Source organism: Capricornis sumatraensis, chromosome 18 (assembly GCF_032405125.1).
Source record: "Capricornis sumatraensis isolate serow.1 chromosome 18, serow.2, whole genome shotgun sequence".
NCBI classification, from domain to species: domain Eukaryota; kingdom Metazoa; phylum Chordata; class Mammalia; order Artiodactyla; family Bovidae; genus Capricornis; species Capricornis sumatraensis.
Genome location: NC_091086.1, coordinates 44,584,618 through 44,607,908, shown reverse-complemented (window position 1 = coordinate 44,607,908; position 23,291 = coordinate 44,584,618). Strand labels below are relative to the sequence as shown.

At 39.2% G+C, this 23,291-nt stretch overlaps 1 protein-coding gene across 4 annotated transcripts in view; it reads right to left on the bottom strand.

Moving 5' to 3' along the window:
- RANBP3L (RAN binding protein 3 like) overlaps positions 1-22,158 on the bottom strand; it is a 54,785-nt gene extending 32,627 nt beyond the window's left edge. For all 4 annotated transcript variants that reach the window (XM_068990653.1, XM_068990654.1, XM_068990656.1 and 1 more), the window contains exon 1: positions 22,068-22,158. In XM_068990653.1, coding sequence (XP_068846754.1) covers positions 22,068-22,158 — 91 coding nt within the window. The remainder of the gene's footprint in view (positions 1-22,067) is intronic.
- Between the last annotated feature and the right edge of the window lie 1,133 nt (positions 22,159-23,291).

Below are 23,291 nucleotides of genomic sequence, written 5' to 3'. Positions count from 1 at the left end.
TGACCTTTGTGACAGCAGTGTGCCTATGCAAATCATCTAAGATAATCCCCCCATCTCAGATCCTTAACATCTACTGGGTTTCCTTTGCCATATAAGGTACACATTTATAGGTTCTGGGCATTAGGATATTGACATCTTTAGGGGGCTGTTATTCTGCCTATCATGCATACAAAATATTAAAGTTCTGAGCACTCTCTACTCAGCTCACAGAACGGTGGCAGCCAGGTTTACTTCCTTTAGGCAGAAAATTATAAGATTTTTCTCTGGAGAGTCTGACTAATCCCAAAGCAGAGGAACAAAAGATACTGACAAAGGGATTTATTGGTGAAAGATCAAACCAGATGATGAGTCCCCAATTCAAGTGTACATAGCCGCCAATGAGCTTTTTAGTGAGTGCCCTTTTCTTAAATACAAGCAGATAATCAAGGGTCACCAGACACAAAAATTCAGTGACTGAGTGAGTGAACAGGAGGAAAGGAAATTGGAGGGAAAAGACTATACAGAGAGCTTAAGGTATATTTTATAAAATTATATGTATATAATTTAATTTCATACATAACATATATTTTAAAGTTATATGTTTAATATGCAAACAACTAATATCTTCACAAATATGAAATGTCCATGAAGCAAAATCAGAATACTGCTTTTTTAGAAAAAGCAACACAGAGCAAGAGTAAGCTTTTAGAAATTTAGACTTTAAAATATGTATCAAAAGAATCAATAGTGACTTTAAAAATCAATAGATTTGGAGAATATAATTGTGTAAATAGCCCAGATAGCAGAGCAAAAGAACAGAAATTAAAAATATGAGAATATATAAGAAAACTCAGATGATCAATCCAAGAACCACTTCAATACCTAAGAGAAGCTCTAGAGAAAGAGAATAGAGGAAAAAGATGGGATGAAATCATCAACAAATAAATCATTAAAATTCCCCCAAGTCAAAAGACCTAAGTTTCCAGTTTGAAAGAGCCAACACAATACTTAGAACAATACATGAAGACAGAATAATACCTATGAAATCTCAGAACACTACAAAGAAAAGGCCCTATTGGCACAGAGAAGAGAGTAAAGTCACATACAAAGAGTCAGGTGTCAGAATGACTTTCAGAGTCACAACGATCCTTTAAAAGCATAGATGATTTTATTTACAAAGCAGAAATAGAGACACAGATGTAGGAATGTGTATGGATACCAAGGGGAAAAAGCAGGAGGATGGGATGAACTGGTAGATTGGGATTGACATATAAACATTTGATAGTAGTGTTAGTCGCTAGTCATGTCCGACTCTTTGTGACCCCATGGACTATAGCCCCCATGCTCCTCTGTCCATGGGATTCTCCAGGCAAGAATACTGGAGTGGGTTGCCATTCTCTACTCCAGAGAAACGCTTGATACTATGTGTAAAATAGGTAACTAATGAGAACCTACTGTGCTGCACAGGGAATCTACTCATTGCTCCGTGGTGACCTAAATGGGAAGGAAATTAAAAAAAGAGGGGATATATGTAGATGCATAGCTGATTCACTTTGCTGTACAGCAGAAACTAAAACAACATTGTAAAGCAACTATATTCCAATAAAAAATTTTAAAATGAGAAATCAAAGGAGCAATGCTTTTAACACTCTGAAAAGATTTCCAATCCAAAACTATGTGCTAATATAAAGCATTGATTAAGTCTAGTGACATGATAAAAACATTTCCAGCTGTAAACTCTCAAAATATGTATCCCATATACACCCAGTCTCGGGATGCCTCTAAAGGAGGTACTTTACCAAAAAGAGCTGGTAAACTAAGGAACCAACAAACAGGGGCACCAACTCAAAAAGAGATGAAGGCAACCTCTAGGAAAATGGTGAGAGGATAGCCCAGAATGACCACAGCACACCAATGGCAGAGAAAAATCAGTCCACAATGGGGGAGGTCCCTGAAGAAATGCTAGAAAAGAAGTCTCCAAAATGATGGAACTAAAAGCAATCGAATATCTCAAGTAACTGAAAATTTTGAAATGATATTTAGATCATTTGAAGAAAGTTTGGGGATTGACTGGCAACTAACACGTGGAGAACTAAGAAAACAAAACAAAACGATGACACAATTATTAAATCCAGAGAAAACAAAAAGTTGAGCAGTAAAAGAAAAGTGATCAAAATATATTACATGGTTACAGTGATGTGAGTACTGAGTATTGATGTAATCAAGCTTCTAATATAATGATTTTGGGAAGATGGGGGAATGAAAAATGTACATGTGTTGGTGGTAGTAGTTGAAGGGGTCAGAGAAATCTATGAAAGGAACCTAAATTTTTCCATAGTTTCAAACCACTAGCACCTAAACATAAATATAAAGAGGTATTAAAATTTTAAAAAGAGGTATTAAAAATAGACGTATAAATATAAAGAGGTAGAACTAAACGCCTGGTACTTGGTTATAGGTCAGAACACTGGAGTGGGTAGCCTTTCCCTTCTCCAAGGGATCTTCCCAGCCCAGGGATCAAACCCATGTCTCCTACATTGCGGGCAGATTCTTTACCAGCTGAGCCACAAGGGAAGCCCAAGAATACTAGAATGGGTAGCCTATGCCTTCTCCAGGGTATCTTCCCAACCCAGAAATTGAACTGGGGTCTCCTGCATTGCAGGCAGATTCTCTATCAACTGAGTTATCAGAAAAGCCCTGGTTATATGGAGGTTAACACAAAAGATGGCTGTGAGTTGGATGCTGTTACTTCTGGGGACCCAGAAAAAACACAGAGAAAGGAGCAAGGAGGAGATTGCAATTTTTTTTTCTAGAAAAGTCTTATAGGACTATTTGGTTCCTTAAACCACATGAAGATATATCTATATAACTTTGAAAAAGGAAAAACTAAATTTAAAAATAATTTTTTTCTACCATCGTGTCAAACACCCATGATTGAAGGATAATTCTCATGCTCCTGACCAATGATAGACTTCTTATTGAGTTATATTGCTTAACAAGCATCCAGTATCTTATTTCTTGGATCTAACTGTTCTTTGCATAGAAATATATGGAAATAAAGGTGTGAACAAGACAGATTCACTGGGTTCAGAGTGCAATAAAAACCTCTGAACGACTAAAGATCTGCTCTTCATAAAGCTGTCTAATCTATTGAAAGGCCTTTTATGTTTTTGTCCTTCACCTTCGTTCAAAACACTCCTGCACATCTCCAAACAAGAATGCAATCTTGTGCATGATGCCTAATGATGGAACTTTGTTCTTCAGGATTCTAAGGTAATGTATGGTCAGTGTTAACAGTAAATATACTCTCCTTTTCTCCCTGTTCTTATGTGTACCATCATTTTCCCCAAAATTTTGGGTGAGCTGTAAGGTCTTATTCCTACCTTTTTTCCCCCAGTATATTTAATTAGCACTCAGTCTCTGACAAAAGGGCTTCCCTGGTGGCTCAGAGGTTAAAGCGTCTGCCTGCAATGCGGGAGACCTGGCTTCGATCCCTGGGTCAAGAAGATCCCCTGGAGAAGGAAATGGCAACCCACTCCAGTATTCTTGCCTGGAGAATCCCATGGATGGAGTAGCCTGGTGGGTTACAGTCCATGGGGTTGCAAAGAGTCGGAGACAAGTGAGTGACTCTGACAAAGCTATTTCACGTAGAAAAGTAAGTGGAGGATTTTCAGTCATCTCAAAGGAGGAGGTTTGAAAGTATCCACTGAGCCAAAAGCAGATCTGGAAGAGAAGGAAGAGACAGACCTGAGTGCCTTTGGCTGAGAGTTCCAGTGGGCACGGGGGCAGGCAGCTCCAGGGGCCCCAGGTTTCTGCTATATAGCTTCTCCTGCCTAGAATCTGGCAGACTGCTTCATCTTGCTTGGTAGTTTAGAATAGTTAAGGTGAAAATTCAGTTCTCCAGATTGGATAGAACCAGGCTAATGCAACTAGGGCCGAAAAGGTTGTGGAAACAATCTTGGAAGGAAAGACAGTGGCAACAATACCTCTGGGAGAACTGGGCATTGCCAAATGGGTCACCTCTAATTGCTACTAGGGGAATTATCCACTTGGACTAGGCCCCTGCATTTTCCTCTCCCTTTTTTCCTGGATCTTCCCATGTGTCTCTGCCACATCCTCTTTTCTCATTTCTTCTCCTGTGTGCAGTCTCACCCCAAGCTCCAGTACTATCCTTTATGTCACTGTCCTCTTCTCCTCTTTCACTCGTGTCTGGATCTCTCAACTGCTCAAAGCATGGATTTTGGAGTTATGAAGTCAGATAATCCTAGAGATGTGCTTTAAAAAGAGGGACTTCCCTGGGGGCTCAGATGGTAAAAGTGTCTGCCTACAGTGCGGAAGACCAGGGTTTGATCCCTGGGTCAGGAAGGTCTGGAGAAGAAAATGGCAACCCACTCCAGTACTCTTGCCTTGAAAATCCTGTGGATGGAGGAGCCTGGTAAGCTATAGTCCATGGGGTCGCAGAGAGTCGGACATGACTGAACGACTTCACTTTCACAAGGCTTAGCTCTCTCATCTCTCTTGGTATATATTTTCAAAGGGTTGTTATGAATGAAGAGTGAAGCAATGTGTGCATGTGTGACTACCTGGAACAGCTTCTTCAGAACTTTTTGGAGCAAGGCAGAATTTCTGTCCATCCATTTGCCATATACACACACATCTCTACACATATCTGCTTCCCTGGTGGCTAAGTCAGTACAGAATCTGCCTACAAAGCAGGAGACTTGGGTTAGATCCCTAGGGTGGGAGGATCCCTGGGAGAAGGAAATGGCAACCCACTCCAGTACTTTTGCCTGGGAAATCTCATGAACAGAAGAGCCTGGCGGACTACAGTCTGTGAAGTTGCAAGAGTCGGACATGACTGAGCGACTAAACCACCTACACATACCCAGGTATATACATCCATATGTATACATGCATGCCTAAACCTATGGCAATATGTCAAAGCACAGATTGCACAGAAGACACTCAAAGTTAGCTTCCCTGCCCTCCTCCCCTCCAGTCCTATGATACTGCCGTCACCTAGCTACCCTGTGAGCTCTGGGGAAATTTTCTCATTGTTCCTCAAAGTTCTTTCCTTTTCCTTTCACTCATTATCTTATTCTTATCCCTGGTTTTCTTCTGACTCCTCCTTGTTGCACTCCAATTTTTATCTTTTAATATCAGAAAGTTTCAGAATTTAGGCCATGGTCATGGCCCATTGATAGTTTTAGAGGTCCGTGCTCCTCACAGTGTGGTCCATACAGAACAGCACCATTGACTTGGGACTTGTTAGAAATGCAGGCTCTTGGGCCCCATTCCAGACCTACTGCCTCAAAATCTGCATGTTTACAAAATCCACAGTTGGTTTGTGCTCATGTTTAAGGAAAAGTCTTCTAGAGCAACTCTAGGTGTCTGCCCACTGAGACCAAATCTAGGAAGATGGAAGTGAAGACTCTTGGAATCTACAAGTCCTACAAAGGTTTAGTGACTAAACCTCCAGACATTTTGAATAACCTGATAATGAATGAGAAAATAATTACTACTCAAACCACGTACTATGATTATTTTGATTCAGTGTAAGATGAAGTCAAGGGCTACTCTGAAGACCTAAAAAGAAATGTCTGTAGTTAGGATACTGAAATCACTCATTCAGATATTCTGCTTGAAACAATGAATGATTTCCTCTCTGATGCATTTTCTCTCTTCTGTTTTAATAATATGTCTGAAATCTGAGTAAAGGAAATTTTTGTTTAGAAAATATTTTGGCTTGGGTTTATTATATGTCCCACATGTTAAAATGCTTATTTCTGCAAAGCAAAAATTTAGCCTGAAAGCATAAACTACATCAAAATCATTTTGTCAGAGTTCAAAGATTTTTCAACAAGAATTTAAAACATCTAAATTCTCAACTATGAAAATATCTTGTAGAAAAAAGAGAAATTATGGCAGGTGATCTTAATCTCTGCATGGAACCTCAGGAATCTCACAATCCTGATTTTAAATAAAGCTTCAAATCTATAAATATTAAATAAATTATTATAAGATAGTTTGAACAAATGACAACTTCCAGCCGCAAAAGAAAAAGGAATCTGTGCCAATTCACAATGAAACTATAGACATAAGACATTCTGTACTCATCTCTAGCTATCTATGGAGGAACTCTGTAAAAATGCAAAAGCTATGAACTGAATAACAAATTACCCACCAAAATATTTTTAAAAAATATGTCTTTATAAAAGGAGATGGTAAAGCCACAGTCATTTTAACTATGATGGGACACTCTTGATTCTTCTTTATCAGATACTTTGTACTGACTGACTTGAAGGTAAAATAATCAGGACCCCAGAGGGAAATAGGCAGTTCATACCAGAAATTGGCAAGCTGAACCTCACAAAGCACCAGCTCAACTTGAGGCACAGGAGAAATGGATGCTACTGGAACAATCCCAGCCTGGTCGTCCCTGCTTAAGTTATACTCAATCGTGTGCTATGAATGCAAGCATGTTGTAATAAATACAGTATATGAAGTAAAAGGGAGCTTCCCTGGTGGCTCAGTTGGTAAAGAATCCACCCGCAATGCAGGAAACCCAGGTTTGATCCCTGGGTGGGGAAGATCCTCTGAGAAGGAAATGGCTACCTATTTCAATAATCTTGCCTGGAGAACCCATCAACAGAGGAGCCTGGTGGGCTACAGTCCGTGGGGTCACAAAGAGTCAGACATGACTTAACATCTGAGTATATTATTATATCAAGTAAAAGGAGAAAATACTGGCTCTTTTCAACACAGTTGTGAATTTTTTGAACTAGTCTAGATTTTTGTTGGAAATGGAGTTATAAACTGCCTACTCTAAGAAATCTAGCACTTTTTGATTCATTGTGAGACACACTTGAGAAAAAAGAATAAAACAAAGGAAGCTATTCTTTTTCTCATCAATACCACGCTGATAAATGACTCATTTTCAGAATGGGGCATTTTAAAAAGGACATTGGAGAAGAAGATGAGAAAACTCTCTCTCAACCCACTGAAAACAACCATTACCACCAAGAACTTTGTCTAATCCATCCCACTTTCTGAATTCATCTGCTTCTTATGCTGCTAATCTTCAAGAGATCCATTCACTGTAAATTCCAAAGACTTTAGACTCTTTTCCCCACTGGTTTGTTTTGTTGCTGTTGTTCAGTCACTAAGTCATGTTTGACTTTTTGCGACCCCATCGACTGCAGCACGCTAGGCTTTCCTGTCCTTCACTATCTCCCAGAGTTTGTTCAAACTCATGTCCATTGAGTTGGTGGTGCTGTCTAACCATCTCATCCTCTGCCGCGCCCTTCTCCTTTTGCCTGGTTTGTATGTTCAAAACTGAACAGATCAGTTTTGAAAAACCAAGACATAAAAATAAAGTATCTGATGTGAGCCAGAACCAAAAAGAACCAGAGGTTGTATCACACAGAGACCTTACTACCCTTCTGGAGGTAGGACCAAGGCCCTGAAACACCTCACCCCAACCTCAACACCAAATCATTCTGCTTAGTTTATAATCCAGTTATATGGGACAGCGGGCTATGGCCAGTGACTTGGTTTCAATTGCATTTTAGAATATGGAGATTTGCAGCAGAAACAATTCAATTGAAGGCAAATTCTCATTTCTTAAAATCATTTACTTCACTAATGTCATTATAGGGCTTCCCTGGTAAAGGACTCATCTGCAGTGCAGAAGATGCAGGAAACACAAGACCCATCCCTGGGTTGGGAAGATCCCCTGGAGAAGGAAATGGCAAACCACTCCAGAATTCTTGCCTGGACAGAGGAGATTGGCAGGCTACAGTCCATTGGGTCACAAAGAGTTGGACACGACTGAGCATGCATGCATAATATATGGGAGTTCACAGATTTTAAAAAACAGAGAACATTCATTAAGTCTTTTGATACAGAGCATCTGGCACTGTCACTGTTGATCAAAATACAGTGATGATGGAGGAAGCTGGTTTTATATTTTTGAGAGTTCTGTAACGGATCCCAAAAGACATGGTCATCACGGGCAGTGTGCTTTATCCTGGGGAATGATCAGTGAGTTGAACAGTTTCACGAAGACCTTCTTGTTTTCCAACAGATGTTTTCAACAGCCTACACAGCATACTCCATTAAATTTTACTATTGTTTCACTGTCAAAACATGACTCTTTGAATTATTTCTTTTTCTTTCTTCTTAAAACAGTACCATATGGCATGCCTATGAGTATCATGACTATTTTTTAACCTTTTGCCTTTTGAAATATTTAGCTTTACATGACCTAAAAGTTAGACCTTGCTGATCTCCCATAGTGCTTCTTTTATGCATATGTGTAATGTGAAAATGTATGTTTGCATCACACATCACCTGTTATAAAACATCTTTAAATATATTAATCTTTGGTGACTAAGTAAATGACTAATGGTGGCAGAAAGTGTGTTTTAAAAACCTAAACTTTGCCAAAAACCAGATAGAATTAAAATTCTATCTCCTCAACTAACTGTGTGAGCTAAGGCAGGTCATTTGACCCTCTGAGCCCAAATTTACTCATCTGTAATTAAATAGGGATAGTAAGACATGACAAAGTTGTAAGGATTAAATGAGGTAATATAGGTAAAATGCTAAGCCCAGTACCTGGCATGTGAGAAATGCTCAGTAAACTGCAGCTCTTACATGATATAATCCTCAAGAGGTAAGCTATTAGATCCTTGGATCATGAGAAAACTAAGGTTTCAGAATTACAAAGTGTATACAAGGTCACACAGCTAGTACTCAGAAATCTTGGACTAAAACACATGAGTGTGTGTGCGTGCTAAGCCACTTCAGTCGTGTCCGACTCTATGCAACTCTGTGGACCGTAGCCCACCAGGCTCCTCTGTCCACGGCAGGAATCCTGCTCCAGGCAGGAATACTGGAGTGGGTTGCCATGCCCTCCTCCAGGGAATCTTTCTGACCCAGGGATTGAACTTGAGTCTCTTATGTCTCCTGCATCGGCAGGCAAGTTCTTTACTACTAGCATCACCCAGGAAACCCCAAAATACATGAGAGCCGACTCCAGAGCTCACGGGTTTTCCTCTAAGGAAGGCTCCCTCTTGGTCTAGTGAAATGTCCACTTCACGGTTTTTCTCTGATGCTGTGATGCCCCTGTGCTGCAGTGGCCCTCCTGCTTCTGTAGTCTACGTGAGACGGGTCGATCTGTCAGCCTAGACTATGTGTATCTTCCTGAACTTCTGTTTTGCCGTCTGTAAACATGCAAGATGCTTCACTTACTCTTACCATTTTCTGTTTGTATTCTGACTTTTAAAAGGTTTGTTCGAGAATATGGGCAGGCAAATGGCATGGTGAGCCGAGCAATTTAAAACCTCCAAGTCAATACTTTATTTTCAGCCCCTGGCAAAAATGACTCAGAAGAATGCATTACTTTTGGCAAAACATACCCAATTTCTCCACAATTTGAAGGTGTTATTTTATCTATAAATATCACATAGAGAATATAGACTAAGTATGCTTTTGTGATCAGGTTACCTGTCATCTTCAATGACGTGAATATGTTTGTCCGCAGCAAATGTGCGCCCTCTGGATTGACAAAGCCGGAGAGGGCTGTTGGCTCTTCCTCTCCACCCTTCCTTCCTTTTTGCCCGTGGGGTAATAAAGATGCAGAACGTGTCCTGCGATGTTCCTAGTCCACTCAGTGCCATTTGGAAATACATATTGCATTTGACAGCATTTATAAATCACATATTTTCCCCTCAGAATAACTTGCAGTGTGAAAATGCTTCCATATGTTAGAAGTGGGTCTCTCCGTTTTACTGAGGGAGGAGGGAATGGAAATATAGTCTGGGTCTCATGCCATGGTGAAGTATTGTGCAGGTTTAAAATGACGTCTGTTAATTTTAAGTAATTCTCTAGTGTTCTCAGCACTGCTAAAATTGAATAGGTGATTTTGACACAAAATACCATATTAGTAGTAATTAAATCACTCTTCACAAAGACTATTAATAAGTCAACATGGCTGAAATGCCACTGCATAGATTGAATCCAGATAAACTGAAGCTGTTCCTCTTCAGTACAGAAGCATCCTATTTTTAAATTCCCCCATGGACTCCAAGACTGGATAGAGAGGCTTGACTGCTACTTCTTACAAAAATTCCCAAACTCTCTTCCTTAAACGTGCGTCTCTTTGCCCTGAGCCTTTGAGCTAGCAGGAGAAAAGGCTCATTGTTTTCCCATTTCACAGGAATAAATGGATCTTATTCCACTGAGAACAAGACCTCGAGGCCTAACAAGAAGAAAGGAGCAGAGCTGCCACCCAGCCTTCTCACAAACCTGGACGTCTCCAACCCCATTCTCCTCCTGGGAACTGGCAGAAGCACCCCCCGAGGTCAGCATTCACCTTCACCTTCCGCTGGTGAGAACTGAAGTGCCCTGTGAGCCCTCAGGCACAGAAATGGAGCAGGGATACTAGGCTGCCTGCGGATGGCTCAGTACTCAACGTCTCACTGCGCTGTATCAGAACTAGTTTGAGAGAAGTGAAAGCCAGGTAGCAATTTGTAAACCTTCCCAGAAACATTTGATCATCGTGCTAAAGAAGATCACAGGAGAAAAATCTCCCACTTTTCAAATGCATATGACTTGCAAAAGTCTTTATAAAAAACTGAGAACAATCCTTTACATGTATTCATTTTCTTTCCTTCAAGCTTTTATGATCATTGAGCTATTACGACAAGTCAAGATAAAATGATCAGATGAAATATTATAATTATGTGACATCTTTTTTTAAAGCATTTTTATGGTGGAAAAATATACATAGCATAAATTTTACCATCTTAGTCATGTTAAATACAGTTCAGTGGCATTAGGTATTTTCAAAATATATTATTATCACCACCATACATCTCAAGAAATTTTTCAGCACCCCAAATTGAGATTCCATATCTATTAAACACAAAGTCCCCATTCCACTGCCCCCACCAGCCCTTGGTAGCCATTGTTCTACTTTCTGATTCTGTGGACCTGACTACACTAGGTACCTCATATAAGTGGAGTCACACAAGCAAGGTAACAAACTTTATCTTGAGCTTCAGCCTTAAAACGTGAGAAATGTTCACAATTATAGAAAGAAGTTTGCTGCATCTATTATGGTCTTTTTTTGGTAAAATTTGTTTTCTCTTTTTCTTTCCTTATCTTTAAGTTTGTTTTCCACAAATCCCTCTAAACCCACTTTGCTTCACCCCACTATCAAAACAATCACTTCTACTAATTAATTTTAGCTTACTCAATTTTCAAAAAGAAAAATAGCACATAATGCCAAAGATTGAGAATAAAGGTCCCTATAACAAAGTTGGTCTTGTGGAACAAACAGAACCTTATAGTCTGTGGCACTGGCATATGTCTTTTCTACTCTTGGCTTATAAAAACACACGTGCACAAATTTTTATCTGCAATTTCATCTCTCTGCAGACAACTAAAGTTTAGCCAATTATTCCTTTTTTAGGCAATTATTCTTGGCTAATATATAGAAATACTGACTTTAATCCTGTAATCCTGTTATCCTGTGACCTCGTGAACTCATTTATTCTAGTATTTTGGGGGGTAGAGGTAGATTCCCAAGTATTTTTCTACATGGACTATCACTTGTCTGTGAATAAAAAGTGTTTTATCTCTTTCTTTCCAATATGTAAGCCTTTGTTTTCTTTTTAGCTTAGTACACTCTCTAAGACCTTCAGTATGATGCTGAGTAGAAGGGATTACAACGGGTATCTTTGCTTTCTTCTGGTCTTAGCAAGAGGGTGTTCAGCCTTTCTCTCAAAACTATGATGTTAGCTGTTGGTTTCTGTAAAGTTCTTTATTTGGTTGAGGAAGTTCCTTTTCATTCCAAATCCTTTTAAAATTTTTACATGGGTTAATGTTGAATTTTGATTATGTTTTTTCTGCATCTTTTTGGCACAGTGTTGTTTATAATATCCCCTTATTATCCTTCTAATATCTGAAGGACCTATAAGGACACTCCATGTCATTCCCAATATGTTTTTGTCTCTTTTTTATTGATAAATCTAGTTAGGATTTTATTAGCTATATTAATATTTTCAAAGAAATAACTTTTGGGAAATGGAATATTTCCCCCTAACTTTGGTTTCAGAAGTAGAAAAATGAGGTTTTTTTGTTTGCTTATTTTTACTTACTTTTTTTATAAGTCTAACTTCAGAAATGTAATTAGGGATGGCTTTGAAAAGTCACAGTTTTTAAAAAAAATTGTGGTAAAATACACATACCATAAAATGTACCATCTTAGCTGGTTTTAAGTATACAGTACAGTAGTTTTAACTTTTTTCACATTGTTGTATAATCAACCTCCATAATTCTTTCACCTTGAAAAGCTGAGACTGTCCTTAATAATGATGATTTCGGTTGAGTTCAGTGACTTCCCACTAACCCGTCCTCCTGCCACTGCCCAAGCCTCTGGCAATTCCTGTTCTACTTTATGTCTTTATGAATTTAAACAACTCTACAAATCTCATAATAGTGGAATCATACAGTATTTGTCTTTTTGTGACTAGCTTATTTCATTTAGCATAATATCCTCAAGAATCATCTGTGTTGTAGCAAGTATCAGAATTTGCTTCCTTTTCAGTCTAATAGTCCACAACATTATATAATAATCCACAATAATAATAATACACAATAACAATAATAATCCACAATAATCCAACAACACAAGAGAAGACTCTACACATGGACATCACCAGATAGCCAATACCAAAATCAGATTGATTATATTCTTTGCAGCCAAAGATGGAGAAGCTCTATACAGTCAGCAAAAACAAGACCGGGAGCTGCCTGTGGCTCAGATCATGAGCTCCTTATTGCCAAATTCAGACTTAAATTGAAGAAAGTAGGGAAAACCACTAGACCACTCAGGTATGGCCTAAATCAAATCCCTTATGATTATACAGTGGAAATGACAAACAGATTCAAGGGATTAGATCTGACAAACAGAATGCCTGAAGAACTAAGAACAGAGGTTCATGACATTGTACAAGAGGCAGTGATTAAGACCATCCCCCCAAAAAAGAAATGCAAAAAGGCAAAATGGTTTTCTGAGGAGGCCTTACAAATAGCCGAGAAAAGAAGAGAAGTGAAAAGCAAAGGAGAAAAGGAAAGATATGCCCATTTGAATGCAGAGCTCCAAAAAATAGCAAGGAGAGATAAGAAAGCCTTCCTCAGTGATCAGTGCAAAGAAATAGAGGAAAACAATAGAATGGGAAAGACTAGAGATCTCTTCAAGAAAATTAGAGAAACCAAGGGAACATTTCATGCAAAGATGGGCACAATAAAGGACAGAAACGGTATGGACTGAACAGAAGCAGAAGATATTAGGAAGAGGTGGCAACAATACACAGAAGAATGATAGAAAAAAGATCTTCATGACCCAGATAATCATGATGTTGTGATCACTGGACTAGAGCCAGACATCCTGGAATGTGAAGTCAAATGGGCTTTAGGAAGCCTCACTATGAACAAAGCTAGGGGAGGTGATGGAATTCCAGTTGAGCTATTTCAAATCCTAAAAGATGATGCTGTGAAAGTGCTGCGCTCAATATGCCAAAAAATTTGGAGAACTCAGCAGTGGCCACAGGACTGGAAAAGGTCAGTTTTCATTCCAATCCCAAAGAAAGGCAATGCCAAAGAATGCTCAAACTACCGCACAGGTGCACTCATCTCACACGCTAGTAAAGTAATGCTCAAAATTCTCCAAGCCAGGCTTCTACAGTATGTGAACCATGAACTTCCAGATGTTCAAGCTGGTTTTAGATAATGCAGAGGAACCATAGATCAAATTGCCAACATCAGTTGGATCATTGAAAAAGCAAGAGAGCTCCAGAAAAACATCTACTTCTGCTTTATTGACTATGCCAAAACCTTTGACTGTATGGATCACAATAAGTTGTGGAAAATTCTTCAAGAGATGGGAATACCAGACCACCTGACCTGCTTTCTGAGAAATCTGTATACAGGTCAAGAAGCAACAGTTAGAACTGGACATGGAACAACAGACTGGTTCCAAATCAGAAAAGGAGTATGTCAAGGCTGTATGTTGTCACCCTGCTTATTTAACTTATTTAGAGTACATCATGTGAAATGCTGGACTGGAAAAAGCACAAGCTGGAATCAAGATTGCCAGGAGAAATATCAATAACCTCAGATACACAGATGACACCATCCTTATGGCAGAAAGTGAAGAAGAACTAAAGAGCCTCTTTGTTTTTTTTTTTTGTAAATAAATAGCATCCTGGGTTTTCTAGTTCTTGTGAAGAGTCTGAGCAGAATTTGTGATGAGAACATGAAAAAAAAGCAAGTAAAAAGGAATCAAATGTCAAATCTAAGGGAAATAGAAAATTTCATAAAAAAGAAGATATAGTTGTAGAATAAGATTTTGCTCAGGTGTGAATGATATTTTCATGGTGACAAAAATATAACACTGATTATTGATTTTATTTAAAAGTTATACAAGATGGAAGAAGCTGAGAGGTAGAGTGGTCTCATAAGAGTTCCAATGCTCATGTTTCATACCAAGAAATCAGCGATCAATGCCTAAAACTGAAAAATCGAAGTGAGAACAGCATTTAAAATTATATAAGTAATTGTCAGAAGAAATAGCTAAAAAAGAAAAAAAGTGAAGAGGGTGTTTCTGAGAAACCCAATGCAGGTATTAGAGCAAGGAAGTACTGTTTTTATTAGATGTGTTCAGTTTTTTTAAGTTCCATGTGTGTTTTACTTTTATAAAAATAGAATTTAAACATTTTTAACTGAAATTGCTGTTGTGAGAATGCCAAGTCAGTGTGGAAGGCTGCAGGGTAATATTTTTGGAGAAAAGGGAAAGAGCCTCCTGATGAAAGTGAAAGAGGAGAGTGAAAAAGTTGGCTTGAAACTCAACATTCAGAAAACTAAGATCATGGCAACCAATCCCATCACTTCATGGCAAATAGATAGGGAAACAGTGGAAATAGTGGATGACTGTTTTTTTGGACTCCAAAACCACTGCAGATGGTGACTGCAGCCATGAAATTAAAAGATGCTTCCTCCTTGGAAGAAAAGCTATGGCCAACCTGGACAACATATTAAAAAAACAGAGATATTACTTTGCCAACAAAGGTCCATCTAGTCAAAGCTATGGTTTTTCCAGTAATCACGTATGGATGTGAGTTGGACCATAAAGAAAGCTAAGCACCAAATCTTTGATGGTTTTGAGTTGTGGTGTTGGAGAAGACTCTTAAGAGTCCCTTGGACTGCAAGGAGATCCAACCAGTCCATCCTAAAGGAAATCAGTCATGAATATTCATAGGAAGGACTGATGCTGAAGCTGAAACTCCAATACTTTGGCCACCTGATGTGAAGAACTGACTCATTGGGAAAGACCCTGATGCTGGGAAAGATTGAAGGTGGGAGGAGAAGGGGATGACAGAGGATGAGATGGTTGGATGCTATCACTGTCTGGATGGACATGAATTTGAGTAAGCTCCAGGAGTCAGTGATGGACAGGAAAGCCTGGCATGCTACCGTCCATGGGGTTGCAAAGAGTTGGATATGATTGAGGAACTGAACTGAACTGAATAATCCACTGTATGTATTTTGTTTATCTGTTCACATGTTGATGAACACATGGGCTGCCTATACCTTTTGGCTATTGTGTGAGCAAGTATCTGTTTGAGTCCCTGCTTTCCCATCTTTGACATATATACCCAGAAGTAGAATTTCTGATTCATAGGGTAATTCTATTTTAAAATTTCAAGGAACTACCATACTATTTTCCACAGCAGATGCATGATTTTACTTTCCCACCAACAGAGCATAAGGGTTCTAATTTCTCCACTCTTAACCACACTATTGTTTTCTGTTTTTTCTTTTTTTTAAGAATAGCCATCCTAATGTGTATTAGGTGGGAAAAAACGAAGTTTAAGTCACTACATTTATTTTCTAAATCCTGACATATGTGCCATCTATTAGGAAGGCTTATTATGGAAAAGATTTCTGTCCTGGGTGTGAGTTTGAACATGATAAATGAATAGAATATGAGTTTTCCCCTTCCTGATAATTTTTAAATGGTCTATATTTGTTTCTGTCAATACCAGCCTGTGACTTTAAAGGCTTTGCAGATAGAACAAAATTGTCTCTTTGACATTCCTTTTTGATGAAAAAAAAATAGAAATGTATGTAGGTCTTCTGGAGACTGAGTTTAATAATGATCGATAATGTAATCAACCACGCCCACATTATGAAATCCTATATAAAAACTCGAGACACCAAGCTCAGTGGAGCTTCCTGGTCATTGAACTTACTGATGTCCTGGGAGAGTGGTCACCCATTCCTGTGCCCTGTATTTTGAACTGTGATGTTGGAGATGACTCTTGAGAGTCTGGACTCTTGGGAGTCCAGATTTCTGTGCTCTGGACTTTCCTAATCTTGCCTTATGTATCTCTTCATTTGGCCATTTATTTGTATCCTTTATAATAACAGGGCAATCATGAGTGTAGTGCTCTCCTGAGTTCTTAGAATTGTTCTAGCAAACTTTAAAACCTGAGAGCGTTGTGAGAAACCTTGACTGTGTAGTGAGCCAGGCAGAAATGTAAGTATCTTGGAGATACCTGAAAGTTGTAACCAGTATTTGAAGGGGGGCAGTCTTGTGAGACTGAGCCCGTAACTTTGGATATTTTTGCTAACTCTGAGTAGTGTTAGAATTGAACTAAATTGTAGGACACCCTGCTGGTGTCAAAAAATTGATATCAGAACATACAAAGAAAATCAGGAGGTATCCCAATGCCTCTTGGATCTGCAGAAGTTTTCTAATATGGACCAATGAAAAAAATTAAATATTGTAACACGAGGAATTGTGGATTTTATAAGACAGCTACATAGAGCAAATACTACATTGAATGTAGCTTTTATAACCAGGTGACCTTGGAGAAATCACTTGACTTTAAAGATTCTCAGTTTCCACATCTTTAAAAATGAGGATAATGATGTTTTCTTGTAGCAGTTAATTTTGTGTCTACTTGGCTGCACCACAATGCCAGATAGTTGGTCGGACGTTATTCGCAATGTTTCTGTGAGAGTGTTTTGAATGAGACTTACTTTTAAACTGGTGAACTATGAGTAAAGCAGATTGCCCTCCATGATTTTGGTGGGCCTCATCCAATCAGCTGAAAGCCTGACTAAAACAAAAGATTGACCTCTCCTGGGGAAGAGGGAATTCTGCCAGCAGACAACCTTTGGACTTCAACTGAAACACTGGCTGAATCCTCACAATGGTCTCCAACCTGCTGACCCTCACAACAAACTTTTGACTTGCCAGCCTCCATAATCACGTGAGTCAGTCCCTTAAAAATAACCTCTCTCCCTCTCTCTATATCTGTGCCTTTATCTATATCTACATCTACAAAAGTACAAAGTGGAAGTTGCTCAGTCATGTCCAGTTCTTTGCGACCCCATGGACTATACAGTCCATAGAATTCTCCAGGCCAAAATACTGGAGTGGGTAGCCTTTCCCTTCTCCAGGGTATCTTCCCAACCCAGGGATCAAACTCAGGTCTTCCGCATTGCAGGCAGATTCTTCACCAAGGAAGCCCATCTGCGTCTACATCTATACACAAATTTATTGATGGGGCTTCCCTGATGGCTCAGTTAGTAAAGAACCTGCCTGCTGTGCTGGAGACCCTGCAATGCAGCAATCCTTGGGTCAGGAAGACCCCCTGGAGAAGGAAAGGCTACCCACCCCAGTGTTCTGGTCTGGAGAATTCCACTGACAGATGAGCACTGTGGGCTACAGTCTATGATGTCTCAGAGTTGGACACAACTGAGCAGATAACACACACACACAAAAATATACAAATATACACACACATATATACACATAGGGGCTTCCCCAGTGGCTGAGACAGTAAAGAATCTGCCTGCAATGTGGGAGACTTGGGTTCGATCCCTGGGTTGGGAAGATCCTCTGGAAGAGGGCAGCAACCCAGTCCAGTATTCTTGCCTGGAAAATCCCCATGGACAGAGGAGCTTGGCAGGCTATAGTCCATGGAGTCGCAAAGAGTCGGACATGACTAAGCGACTAAGCCCAGCACAGCATGTACACATAGAATATGTATATATGTGCATGGTTTGAGGTTAGCAAAGTAGTTTCACAGACATTATCTTATTTAATTCTCATAATAATCAGGTGAGGTAGTGTATTAGTCAAGGTTCTTCAGAGAAACAGTACAATAAGATGTATATGTACATTTGTACACACACATAGGCATACATGCCTGCATGTATGCCTGCATGCCTGCATGAACAGACACATTATATACATGTATACACATATGTTTATATATATACATGTGTGTATAATTAAATAATGTCTGTGATGCTACTCTGTGAACTTCAAAGCATTGTAAAACTTATTCCCTCTAGGACATGTAATGTGTACTGAACGTTGTTGCTGCTGCTGCTGCTAAGTCGCGTCAGTCGTGTCCGACTCTGCGACCCCATAGACAGAAGCCCACGAGGCTTCTCTGTCCCTGGGATTCTCCAGGCAAGAACACTGGAGTGGGTTGCCATTTCCTCCTCCAAACTGAACGTTGTGTTGAGTCTTTTTTTTTTTTTTCTCACTTTTAAAACATTTTATTTTTTAGAGTAGTTTTAAGTTTACAATAAATGAGAAGGTCCAGAAATTACCCATATATCTCCAGGTTCACATATATATCAACATCACACATCAGATTGGTAAATTTTTTACCAGGGACAAACCTACATTGGAACGTCATAATCACAAAAAGTCCATAGTTTACCTTAGGATTCTCCCCTTATGTTGTGCATTCTGTGTGTTTGGAGAAATGTATAATAATACATATCTAACATTATGAAATCATACAAAGGATTTTCATTGTCCTGAAAGTCTTCTGTGCTCCACCTACTCATCTCCCCAACTGCCCACCAATTCCTGCCAGTCCTAATTTTTTTTCATTCTCTCTGTGCATGCGTGCTTAGTTGCTTCAGTCATGTCTGACTCTCTGTGCCCCTGTGGATTATGGCCTGCCAGGCTCCTCTGTCCATGGGATTCTCCAGGCAAGAATACTGGAGTGGGTTGCCATTTTCTTCTCTGTCCATGGGATTCTTTTTTTTTTTATTTTACTTTACAGTACTGTATTAGTTTTGCCATACATTGACAAGAATCCACCACGGGTTTTTTATATACATTTAAATTAATGTCTACAAATGTGGTCTCAGATGGACGTTACAGACAGATGGATCTGAGCTATCACAGAAGAAGCGACAGCAGAAAGAGTAGTTTTCTGGACTTCCATTCTGGACTAGTATAGCCCCTGTTTCCATACAGTGGAAATAAAGTCTATGTGGACAGGAAAGCACGTGGCTTAGGTAGCTTAGTTCAGCATACTTACCCAGCATCTGGCACAGCGTTTTGCATAGTCATTGTCCAGATAACTGCTGAAGAATAGGTGGCTTTATTTATGTGATCACCAAAAAAAGCATATTTTGTGAGTGACTAGGTGGAAAGCGTTAGATACCTCAGACTTAACATAAAGAACTATAGCCTCTAGCATGGAGGATTGGAAAGTGCATATGTGTTGAATCCGCTCATGCTGCAGGAGAGTTAAAGGTCCATTAATCCTAATCTGTATGCTGGAATCTTAGTCTGGCTGGGATAGGCCCAAGCCACTCACTCAGAATACCTCAGCGAATAAATCCACAGCCAGCCCTCACTCTGAAACAAATGGCTTTGCTTCCTTGGGACTTTGCTGAACTTTGCTTGAGAACAAGGTACAAATATAGCTTGATGGAAAAGTCAGAACCATTACACTGAATAAATGCTTATAAACTCCAGAACTATAACTGGAAGGCAAACTCTGCCCAGTGTCATTTGTCAACTCAGATCTCTAGATGACATTTCTTGTAGCAGTCAATAGCCAGTCTGAATTGAGCTAGCATGCTTCACAACTTTATGGATTGCGGTTTATGTGGGCAGATATTTTGAGACTCAGTTGTGGAAGAATATGGTTGCTTTCAAAATATTCTAGGCAAAAGCTTTGGTCTGAGAAATGAGACCAGACTTCTAATCTTGTTGATATTTTGGGAAGTATGTCATCACAGTGATATTTCCAGGCTGCTCTGGATATGGCCAGTAGGGGAAAGACCATCAAGACAGTCTGCCTTAAATTAAGACAACAGTGGGATACTATTTTCCACTTACAAAATTGGAAAAAACCACTTGAAAATAATACCCAGTATTACTGAGATTATATCTCTACACTGCTGAATAGAAGGCCATTTATCCCCCTCCAAAAAAAAATCTTTAAAAACATGCATATCATTTGACTCCAAAATTCCACTTCTGAGAATGTTTTCCAAGAGAATAATCTCATCTTAGCAACAATTTACCCACTGGTGTATGTTAAACAAGTGTTTCTTGTAATAGGGAAAAATTAGAAATCACTGAACTATCCAGCAGTAGTGAATTACCTGAAAGAATTTAACTGTATTCATGTGAAGGAATAGTATGCAACTGTTAAAAATAAGGTTGTAAAAGAATATATAATGACATGGGAATTTGTTCATACTCAATTGTTGAGTTAAAAAATAGTTTGCAAACTCTATGTATAAAATAAGTCTATATTTGCTTTTAAAAATTAAGTAAAAGAATAATCTATACATGTGCATAGAAGAGAGGCTAGAAGACATACATTAAAATGTTAATAGCATCTGTTTAGGTGGTAATTTTTGTAGGTGATTTTTACCATCTCCTTTATGCTCCCCCTAGCAAGATTTCTGTAGTAAATATTACATCAACAATTGTGAGAGGTGGAAGATAGCTTTCACCAATTCAAATAAAATGAATAGCAAACAAAAAAACCTAAAATGAATTAGAATTGTCCATTAATAGAGGAGCAAGTACATTTTATAGTGCTATGATTAAACCCTGGCACATCCTAAGACTTTACATTCTAAGGCAGTTAGTTCAAAATGATTGATATGAGTCATGATGGTTCATAAGGGTCTTAAAATTTTTTGCTATTTTCACTTAATATGAAGTATTTTCTACCCACACTGTGCTAAGCCTTGGACAGCATGAAGTCTAGGGACTGAAGCAGGGAGGTAGCTTGACACATTCACATGAATGCCAGGACACAGATGCCATCTTACAGATGGGAAGTTTCAGCCCTTCAGACAACACACTCCATGCTACTGAAATCTGAAACTGCGTCTGTAGAAAAAGAGCGAGCTTGTAGCCAGATCCGTATTGAGAAGTTAGAAATATCTGGGGTAAATCCTTAACATCTGGATGGTGATGTCACCCACGACACCCAGCCTTTTCTACAACTGTCCTTGGTGTCCCCGACAGAATGGACTGAGGGATCATCCTGTCTATTCATGTCAACCATCTGCTGCTAATTGATGCAGCTGGCTGAGCAGTAGATCTGAAGTTTTAAGACTGATGGTGAAAATGGCTGCAAGGTAGATAGTTCAGTCTGAATGAGTGCCCATCTTGTGAAATGTGACACTTTCCCCTGTCTGTCTCCATTTGTTCCAGAGCCATAAGAGGGAAAGACCCAAGAATGTATCTATTTCACCCATAAATGAACGAGCCAGAGATTTACACAAGATTGGGCTCTAAATCCAAAAGGGTACCGTTAGTGGTCGGACAAGGGAAAATGTCCAGACTAATTTTAAGCCATTCTTAGCAGATTCCCCCTGTAGCTGATTCAGCCTTGCCTAGACAGGTGTTTTGAATTACACAAAATCCAAAATACTCTAGAAAAATGACGGTGGCTAGAAATGTAACCACATAAGTTTCAGAATGACAACTCCAAGGACTAGGCATTTGCTACGGTCTTCTGTAGCCCTTTAAAAACCAACAGTGAATCCAAGTAAACTCACCCTTAGGCATCACTGTTATGTCTATTCTCAGAGTTTAAAAATGAAAGATTGCAAAACATTTCACAACAGAGATTCACAACAGGTATTTCCCCAGCCCACCATCCTTCCAAGAATGCAAATGGACAGGAGGTCACAAAGCACACCACCCATTAGCTTGACTGACTCACCTTGATGTTGCTGTTCCTCAGGAAGCTTCAGTCTACAGGTGTGCAAACTGTTGAATAGGTGGCTACTGCCTTTTCTTTGTATGGTAGACATGATACTGGCAGTATGGCTGTGGCTCCAGAATAGCAGGGTATCCCTTCCCTCAGCCTGTCACCTAGAAGGGTGTTCACACGATACCCAGAACTACAGAGGTACAAGCAGGTCCTGTCCTTGCCTGGAAAAACATTTACTTCTCTAATACATTTCCAAGTGCTTCCTAGTCATGACTCTTGAAATAAATATTTACCAACTTGTAGCTTCTCCTACACATGAAGATTAAAAGCACAATTAATTCTTCTTTTATTTCAAAGCACATTGAAACTTCCCCTCTTACAGTATAAAATCCTGCAAAGTAACCCTTTTTCTAACAGATTATAGTTTTCCGATTATTGACTCCTTCTGCTGATGTGAATCTAATGTCCTGAGTATTTAGAGATGACTGCAGAGTAACACATACACAAAGGAAAGAAAAAGTGCTACTGAGTTAAATCAAGTGATTTCTAAGCCTGGTCTGAGTTACCCTCCGTGACAGCTGAAAGTGAACAGTTCTTAAGGGAGGCTGGAAGAAGGAGGAGCCGAGTGGGCTAGGCTGATTAGCATAAAGAGGCAGGCGAAAAATGGTATTAGAGTTGCTTTGAATGATAGTGACCAAAGCAGGATTCTAAAAAGATACCCTGTATTGCAGTAATCACGTATCTGACTTCTGCTGCTTTGTTTGTAATTAAAAGGAAAGCTCAAAGCAGTTTTTTACCGCATGGCTATTCACTTGTGTACGTGAAATCTAAGGGAACTGCTAATGAGCTCATGGAAATGTACTGCTAGAACTTTTAACTTCTGTAAACACCTCCGAGTCTTCAGAAGGGGGCAGCTTTAGAGCCGCCTGCTGCCAAAGCAATTATTTGGAATTCGGGAAGAAAAATAAACACAGAAAACATTATCTTTCCACAGATCTATCTCTGTTTCCCCTTAGATACTATTTTCAGGTCATAAGACAAAGCTATTTCCAGTGCTTTCTTGTGCTGAAATAGCACACTTTACTGAAATGTTGAAAATCATTTATATTATAGCATATAGTAGCATATTTCATTACAGCTTGAAAACAAATCCTGAACACCCTTCATGGAACTTGGGAACTGCCACCCCTAAAGTTTTAATGAATGCTGGTAGATCCTACCCTTCAAGACTCA